Source organism: Octodon degus, unplaced genomic scaffold, assembly GCF_000260255.1.
Source record: "Octodon degus isolate 3935 unplaced genomic scaffold, OctDeg1.0 scaffold00055, whole genome shotgun sequence".
Classification (NCBI taxonomy): Eukaryota; Metazoa; Chordata; class Mammalia; order Rodentia; family Octodontidae; genus Octodon; species Octodon degus.
Genome location: NW_004524631.1, coordinates 3,502,477 through 3,512,285, shown reverse-complemented (window position 1 = coordinate 3,512,285; position 9,809 = coordinate 3,502,477). Strand labels below are relative to the sequence as shown.

At 35.1% G+C, this 9,809-nt stretch overlaps 1 protein-coding gene across 1 annotated transcript in view; it reads left to right on the top strand.

The window, feature by feature from the left end:
• The window catches only part of Ect2 (epithelial cell transforming 2), a 103,101-nt gene that overhangs the window by 71,034 nt on the left and 22,258 nt on the right, over nucleotides 1–9,809 (top strand). The window contains exons 22-23 of the mRNA XM_023717807.1: nucleotides 5,437–5,544; nucleotides 7,665–7,811. Of these exons, the coding sequence (XP_023573575.1) occupies nucleotides 5,437–5,544; nucleotides 7,665–7,811 (255 nt within the window). The remainder of the gene's footprint in view (nucleotides 1–5,436; nucleotides 5,545–7,664; nucleotides 7,812–9,809) is intronic.

Genomic DNA, 9,809 nt, shown 5'->3' with positions numbered 1-9,809 from the left:
CTCTCTCTCTCTCTGTTGCGCTCTCGCTCGCTCTCTCTCTCTCTCTCTCTCTGTCTCTCCACACATGAAAGGCACATGTATAAAAGATATAAAATGTCTGCTTCTTTGTGTCAGTTTTTATCTTCCTATTGTTTATTTCTTGGTACCCTAAATAGAGCATACTTAACTAAAACTATTTTATTCCATACTATTTCATCATGCCCATTCCTAAATGATTTAAGAAATATAATTTTCAGGCTAAAAGAAAATTTGATCTCTTATTATTATTGTTATTGTTATTGTTACTATTATTTGAAATTCAGGGCAAGAGCAATGGCTGACTAGTATGAAGCCAAAACTAGAATCTAGGCATTTTTAGTCCTGTTCCAGCACTTTGACAGTGTTTCTCCTCATAATACCCTATATTCTTTTATTTCACAATATAAAGATTAAAGTTGAATTTGTTGAAAATCGTATCTCTCAGTACTTCAGTGCATACATTTTCAGTCTCTTTTTAACATGTAAACTTTATGTTGTTCATGTGCTAAGATTTTATAGTGCCTGAAGTCAGGTAGTACATTGTTGAGGTCATTACAGATTTCTGGTGTGTGTGTGTGTGTGTGTGTGTGTGTGTGTGTGTGTGTGTGTGTTTATCATTTTTCTGGTGTGTGTGTGTGTGTGTGTTTATCATTTATTTATTTAGTACAGGGTCTCACTACAAAGCTCAGACCGATAGTGATCCTCCTGTCTTATCCTCCCTGGTGCTGGGATTACAGGTGTGTACCAACATGCCTGGTCTCTGTGGCCAGCATATCGGTACCAAGGATTGAACCTGGGTCCTTGCGCTTATCAGACAGGTGCTTAGATTGCTGAGCTATCACTCTGGCCAGAAGTATATTTTTATTAGCCAATGAATGTAACAAATGATAACTCTCCTTAATTTGGTTAGTTTAAAAGTGGTTTTGTAGGGGCCAGAGAGGTAGCTCAGAGGCATAAGCACCTACCTGGCAAGCACAAGGACCCAAGTTTGATTCCTGGCCCCACATACCATGCGGTCTCAGCCCTGGGTCCCCGGGCGGGCTGTCTTAGCCCTGGATGTGGGCACACACTGTGCAGCCCTGGAATCAAGCATGGTGGCACATGCCTGTACTCCCAGCATTTGGGAGGTTGAACCAGCAGGATCTCTTCCAGTTCAAGACCAGCCTGGGGAGTATAAAAGTGACCACAAGGCCAGTATGAACTGCATAGTGAGACCCTGTCTCAAAAAAAAGTGTTTTTTTTTTAATCTCGGGTTTGTTGGATTACAAATGTTTTGGATTTCAGATCTTTTCAGATTTTTTAATATTTCCACATACATAATTAGATAAATTTGGGAGGGGATCCAGTTTAAACTCAGAACCCATATACATTACATACACAGCTCAAAAGTAATTTTATACAGTATTTTTAGTGTTCCTATATTTTGACTGTGACTTGTTATATGAGGTCAGATGTGAAAATTTCTAATGGTGTCATGAATATTCAAAAAGTTATATTTTGTTTTAGGGATGTTCAGTCTGTAGTAAATTGTTATAGAGATGACTGTTATTGATACTGCTGATTAATTTGGCTGAATCAGAAGCTCTAAGCTTTATGAAGACGTCACTGAGACACAGATGAAGTCAAGTGGCAGGAGGACACATAATAGCCTTGCGGTTAGGAACAAGGGAACAGAAAGGTTCTGATACCTCACATACAGATGAGCTCATGGTCTTACCATATGAGCAATACTAGATAATTTTCTGTGAGTGAAACCCATGAATAGTTATAAAATCTGTAACTGATACTCAGTAATTAATCTACCCATTGAGATAAACATCAAAGATTAATTTCTACTTCCTAACTTTCAACTTGTATCTTTAGAAGTTGTCTTAGGTACATGTGAATTTGGGACAGATTAAAAGCTTTTTGTCTTTCTAAAACTTCTTTAATGCTTGACTAACTTTGAATACATAAAAATTCTTTTTAGATTATATATTGTTATAAAAATGAGTTTTGGCTGTGCTATAAATTTTTATTTACAGATTTAGAGGACTAAAAGTAGAAAGTTTTTTTTTTCTTTCGAAGGGAGGAAGAAAGTTATTGAGAAAGAATATAACAAAGAGAAGCCTAAGATTACTGATAAGTTCTCCCCACTTTGCACTTTGCCTATAACTTACTTTGTGCAAAGAGAGGTAAGGAACTGTCATCCTTATATGTTGGCAAAAACTACAGACACGGTCATTTTAGCCACTAGCAAGCCATCTAGATATTTCCTCCTTTAGTCATTGTAGACCTGGAGCCCTGTGGGAATGTAAAAGTGCTTGTATCTGTCTTCCCATCTCCTAAACCAGAAGTGATTTGTCAATTCAGGAAAGTGTGAACCCATGTGTTCCCTTTTTATCATATGGTGATAGCTACGATGACAGTAGGAAACACCAAGAATAAACTTAAACAAACTTTTCTTTCATAGCAACAGTTTTTAACTTTTAGGGGGCCTTTAGTTATAAAGAGTTTTTTTATCGAAGTTAAGCATAGACTTTAGTTTTACTACATACATTAGTATATTTTTCATCTAAATATTTTATAAATATTGTATTCAGAGTATATTTGCTAGCAATATTTAGTTTTATGCTGCTATTGTCCTCTATTTCATTCATGCTGATAATATAGACCCTCTGTTACAGTGAAAAATAATACATGCGTATCAGAAAAAAACAAGGACATAGTGCTATGCAATAAAAGTCACATACCCCTGCTCGATCTACTCTTATCTTTTCAGGAACATAACCTTTTAGATTTATCTTTCCAGAAATATAAGAATAAAGTTTTTGGTAGTGTACATTTATTACTTTTTCCCCTGGGCAATTTTCTCTCTAACACTGTCATGAAGTGAGTATTTCAGCTGTTTCTAGATTATTTTGTAAGTAGGTAGATCTTTGATTATGTATGTTAATTTTTTAAAATCACTTCAGATTAATTTTTTTTCTGATTATTTTCCAGCTAATTCCATTGGATTTTTCAGCTTTCAGTTTTTCAAGCAATGCTGTACATTGACCAATTCAAATGAGCACTGAAAAATTATACTTTAACAATAAGACATAGTAATGAAATAGATTTGAATTTTTTCTAGGGTAGCCTTTGTATCTTATGTATATAAAAATTTTTACCAAATTTTTCAGTATGTAATTTATTGATAGATAAAATTGAAGTCAAAACTGAAAATTGTAATGTGAATAAATTTAAGTTGGTAAAACGGAAGATACAGTCATGTCCAACATAATATTTTAATCAACAATGAAATACCCAGATAGACTGTTGTCCTCAAAGGTTATGTAGCCTAAGCCAAGTATGGTGTTCACAGCACTCATCCTGGCTAGCTGGGAGGGTGGGACAGGGCGATCACATGAGTGAGGGTGGTCTGACAACTTGGCTCAAACCATAAGGGGAATGGGAGCTGAAATGAAGCAAGCTGGAGCTAGTCCGGGTGGGCATAGCAGGACCTCATTTTAACCCTTCATCTCAAAACAAAAAGCATTTTATGTGTAGGAAAATAGAAGAAATAATGCTAAATGTAAATAATAATTGGTTATTTGTGATTTATATTTTGTTTTAAATTTGTGCTTTCCATTTTTCTTAACTTCAAAAAATTGTTGTGTTGGCCAGCCAGATAGCTCAGTGGACTAAAGTGCCTGCTTAGGCAGAGCACAGAGGCCAGGGTTCGATACCCTGGGTGCTGTGCTGGGCCTGCCCCCTGAGTGTGCTGAGAGGGTGATTGAAAGTGGGCGTGGTGGCAGGCGCTTGTAATCCCAGTGCTTGGGAGGCTGAAAACAGGAGGATCTCTGCAAGTCAGATCTGCACAGTGAGACCTTGTAGACCCTGTACTAAATACATTAAAAAAAATAGTTCAGTTACTTTTAAAAGATATAGTCACAAGTATTGTTTCTCAATTGTGATTAGATAGGAAACATATAGAAATGGATCAAATGGAGAAGAAAGTCTGGAGTATGCAGAATAGATTTCATTTAAAAATTATAAGCATACTACAAACATACGGAAGGCTTATGTTCCTCATGTGCAATTGTATATTCTCATTCTAATTCCCTTTTTTCATCCCTTTTCTGTCCTCACTGCTATCTTCTCTTCCATCTCCTGATCTTCCCATCTGAGAAAAATTTCTTTCCCTACTTCCTATTTATTGCTTTGCTTTTTATTTGTAATTTGAGATTTTAGTATGAGAAGCCATGTGATATTAAAGCTTGTGTGTCTGATTCAGGTGTCCCCAGTTTTTCTTTATGGCAGAGTAGTACTCTAGGATGTGTAATACCATATTTTCTTTATTCATTCATTTTTGTGGACATACAGGCTGCTTTCAAAAATTAGAGCCGCTTTATCAGACCAGTGATATATATATATGTGGTTCTTAGTGGTGTAGAGCCAAAGTAGGCATTTGTAAGTTTAGAATATAATATTTAATATCTTATATTTGTATAGAGGTTTAGTATTTCATTACATAGTACTTCTTTGCATTATTTTAGCCTTATGAGTAATAGTACTGATTAGATATGAAAGGTATTTCATACTATTTACATATGAGAAAATTTTCAGAAAAACATTAACAAAGTTGCATGAAATTCCATCTAGCCACACAATGACAGCTCTGAAGACATAATATTATTGTGCCAGAGTAGTGAGGTAATTTACAATTTGGAATCTAGTTTTATGAATTTAAAGTGAAAATTGTTTATGATAAGATAGCAAAAATGTTTGTCTTGATTGTTTCTGAAAGCCAAGACAAAATTTGAACAAGTAATATTTTAAATTGCTTACAGATTGATTGCCTCATTTTAAGGTTAACTTTGGTCATTGGTTTATGCCGTGTATGAGTTATGTTAAATCTTTTGGGAATGTGATACAATCTTGAAACTTTGCCTCAGAAAAGTGCACTTTTTACATGATCGCACAAGAGTTTGTACTGATTTTTATCCATTTTCACTGTAAGAGCCTCTTGATCACAAGTTCAGGACCTCTGAGTTAGACCTTCAAGATGCAAATTGAGGAAGAAAAAAGTAGAAGAAACTGTAGGTCTTTTAATTTGTAATTGGCTTCAGGAAGTCTGTTGTTGGCTTTGTAACAGACTTTAAGATTTAAGACTGCCAAGTTTCAGAGGTGCTAACTTTAGAGTCGTTAGTAAGATTTTGTATCGGCAACTATTTTCTATGGCCTTGGTGTCCATAATCCTTGCAACAAGTGATTTAAGTACTGAAAGCCATTCCTTACTATCCTTAAATATCCTAGTATATTTTAGGGTAGAAAGTATTTTAAGTATATCACAAATCTTGAGTAGCTTCATTTATAAACTCATATGTATGTGGGTGCTTAATGGTTTGATTTTAGAGAGTCATTTTTCATTTAAAAATAATACTTATTTTTCAACAGGAAAATCTCATGTACACTGCTGACCCAGAATCCTTTGAAGTAAATACAAAAGATATGGATAGTACACTGAGTAGAGCATCTAGAGCAATAAGAAAGACTTCAAAAAAGGTGTGTTTTAGTGGAATTATTTGATGTATTTCTGAAATGTTTTTTCAAATTACGTTATCATATTGCTAAACCAGTATAAAGACAGTCTTTCCAACAAAGTTATTTTTGTTTCTAGAAAATGACCAACAGAAATAATAGTTGTGGTTCAGTGACTTATTTGTCATAGTAATTATTACTTAGCTGTCTTTCCCTTTCTTATTATAATGACTGAACTAGGCTGCATTAGAAAGGTACCATTGGTATTTTAGAGCCAGGTAGATGAGCATTCATTGTTTTTCACCAAAGGGTACATAATTACTCTTTTCCTGAAAATAAGACTGTCTTATATTAATTTTTACTCCAAAAGATTCAATAATGTTTCTTTTTAGGGGATGGTCTTATTTTTTCGTGTACAATAATCTACATTTATTCAGGTACAAAAATTTGTATTTATTCAAATACAGTCATGTCATCCTCATCTGGAACATCGTCATAACTCCAAACCCTGAGTTCCAGCCTGCATATGTCTTGTGGCTCCATTTCCTGTAGAGCCATCGACCCCCATCTCTCCTCTCCTGCCATAGAACTCTCCTAATGGAGCACTTCTTGTCCATGTAGCCTGTGTGTAATACGCTGGCAACACAGCTGTTAGTGATTTTATTCCATGAATTCTTCACCCAAGTAACAACCTCTTTCAGGCTGGGATTCACAAAGATTCCATTAAATCAAGCATTAACTGAAGACTTACAAGAAACACATGGCAACAAAAATAATGATAGTTAAGAGTGATGGCCCACACAAAAGTGACAAAAGATTGTAGACTCAAAAATTGAGAAAATGGCTGGGTGGGATATAGCTCAGCTGCACGGTGCTTGCCCAAGAAAGACAAGGCCCTGAGTTTAATTCCTGGCACCCTCATACCCCCCCCAAAAAAGACTAATTCAGAAAACGTTTAATTTACACAGGGCCTTAAGTGTGTCCCTTATAACACACAACATATTGAATTTATTAATACCAAAATTATGTATTATGTATTATATGTTAACATTACTTTGTAATTCAGTACATCTGTTGTATGTTGCGATGGCTACACCTAACTGTCTGTCTAGAAGCCATAGTGGGGGCTTAATTTTGGGTGTAGGACTTTTTCAGGCAAAAAAAAAAAAAAAAAAAAAAAAAAAAAAAAAAAAAACATGCTAGGGTTTATTTATCAGTTAGGGGAAATACGGTTAAGTCCAGAGACTTAGAATCAATTCCTGACTGTGACTCTGGAAATCATTTAGTTTTCACATGCTGATAATTCTGTATCTCCTGGAAGTTATTTAACACTTCTTAAGTATGTTGGAACCAGGCTTTTTAAAGTAGAAGTACAATTTAGTGTTCCAAAGGAAATCTGCAGCCATAATAGTTTTACACATTTAGTTTTGTTTCCTTTCTCTTGTGGGCTTTATACTATTTTTATCTCTTCCATTATTTAACATGGTATGATACATACTAGATAAATATGTTAAATGCGGATTCAAAGGAACTTCGCCCTTTCAGTAAGACAATTAAGATTCAAGTGGTTTTGGATTAAGCATTTCACAACTAGGCTATGGCAGAATAGGCTAAGAACCTAGATTTCTTTTCTGTCAGGCTGTTTGCCTTCTACTTTTTTTTTCCATTGAACGTTTACTCCTTCCTTCCTTCCTTCCTTCCTTCCTTCCTTCCTTCCTGTATTTAGTACAGGGTCTACAGGATCTCACTAGGTAAAATGGACTCGTAATGATCCTCCTCTTTATAGCCTCCCAAGTGCTGGGATTAGAGGCGCTCACCACCATGCCCAGTCTCAATCACCATCTCAGTGCGCCCCTGGGGTGGGGCCATCACGGCAGGCCTGGAGATCAAACCCCCAGCCCCTGCATCTGCCTAAGCAGGTGCTTTAATCTGCTGAGCTATTTGGCCAGTCCTGAACTTTAGTACTTTCTAAATGCAAGATAGAATTGCAACTTGCAATTATATTCTATTGCTGATGTATGCTAAAGAAAATCCTGGCACATATTGTGTGACTAAAATAGGACATTTGGCTTTTTTATGCATATTCTTATCAACCACATTAAATTTGTCTACGTTTAAATAATTTTATTGCTTTTTAATTCTAGGTTACAAGAGCATTTTCTTTTTCCAAAACTCCGAAACGAGCCCTACGGATGGCTCTCATGCCATCCTATAACTCAGTGGAGGGCAGAAGCCCTCCCAGCAGCGAGAAGCACACAGTGAGTCGCCTTGCTAGCACATCATCACTAGCAGTAAGTGGCTTGTTCAAAAGGCTAAGCAACTTCTTTTATGGGGCTGGCATAGCATTTAACTTTTTAAAAATAGAAATAAATACTGGTATGTCCATCTTTTTTGGGGGGGAGAGAGATGTATTTCTAAACATCTAACCTCTTATTTACAAAGGCAACTGGTAAAACTTATACTTAATGAACTTGACGTTTATTTTATTTGATAGGAAATTTAATTAGATTGAGAGATAGATGTTCTAAGATACATAAGAAACCTTTCAGTCTTGCTTGTGATTTTATTGATATAAATACTGTGGCTTTGTTTTATACAAATAGGACCCAATGAGGTGGCAGAGACTTTCATTCCTTTTATTTTGAAGGGTAGAATGTAATCTCCATTATAGAGAAAGATGTGGATTCAAAGTTTGTATGTATATATGAGTGTTTTCAGAACAATCTAAATTTAAGTGTCAGAATTATTATATTAGGTAAAGATGTTTCTACCATGAATCATTAAGTATATGAGTGATATATATCTGTTAAATATTAACCTCTATTAAAATCATGCATAATGTGTTAGATGTTGAGAGACAATTTGAGTAAGTGGTTAAGGGTATAAACTCCTAGGTGTCAAAGCTTTGCTATTTACTAACTGTATGACTTTTGGCAAGATATTGAAGATCTCTGTTCCACTTTTACTGTCTATAAAATGAACCTAAAATAGTTGTAAGGATTAAATGGGTTAATGTATGTGCATAGGGCAGTATTTGGCACTTTGTTATGTTCTAGTGTTAATAGATACTATAGTATTATATAAAGTTTGTATAGGCATGGCACATAATATTCAATAAATATTTTTATTTTTAATGTTTTCTAATATTTTAGAAAACCAAAATTTTTGGTTGCACATCAAAGAGTTATAACTATGTGTATGATACATATATATATAATATATATGTATATATGTATACATATATATATATTTTAAATGTATTTAAGACAGGGTGTACAGGGTCTCACTACACAGATTGGACTTGTAGTGATTCTCCTGTTTTCAGCCTCCCAGGTACTGGGATTACAGGTGTGCGCCACCACACTCAGTCTCAAATGCCCTCTCAGAGTGCCCCGGGGGCGGGGCCAGCACAACAAGCTAGAGATGGAACCCCAGCTGCTGCGCTCTGCCTAAGCAGGTGCTTTAGTCTGCTGAGCTATCTGGCCAGCCCTTGTGCATGATATATTTATATAGATTTTTTTTTAACAAAGTTAGCTTTCACTAGTGGAAGACAAGTTACACTTAGTTGATTATATTATATATGCAAAAGTACTTCACTCAACTAAAATTGAGAAGTAGTACAGAAAGGAACTGTTAGATTGTAATTTACAGTTTCTTGAGGCCAGAGTTTATCCATATCTTTTTTGTGTGTGTGTATGTGAATATAGTAACTATTATAAATATTCTTTCAAATGCAGGTAAATTTTGTAGAAGAGTTTTAGAAAATTTATATTATTTATATCACTTTTATATAGGTAGTATACATAAGTATGTAAATATCTTAAAGATATTTGAATTCTCTTCTCATTCGCTTATTTCTGTCCTAACAGATGACCCATTGTTTCCACAATCAATAAAACTGGATTTATTAAACATGTTTATGTTCAGCCTCAAATTCTACTGGAGGGCTCTCTTGTGCTTCCAGCAGTGCTCCTGGTTTTGACCTATGTCATTTAGCCTTACAAGCTGGATTTTGAAGATAACTAGGAGGGAATAATTGATTTTTTTTCAAATTTGAAAAAAAAAGTTCTTCTCAAGTTGAGTGATCTGAAGAAGTAGGAGATACAGTATACCAAGCAATAATGGAAATAAGCCTTATGAAGTTTATGTGTTCTTATTAGCTATTTCAAATTTGTATTGGTGAATGAAAAGTGTTCACTGAGTCACTCATTGGGTGGGTTGGGACTTGTGAATTCACAACTCCTCTTACTGTTTTGGAGTCTGTAGTTTAGGTTTAATAGAGTTTCTTT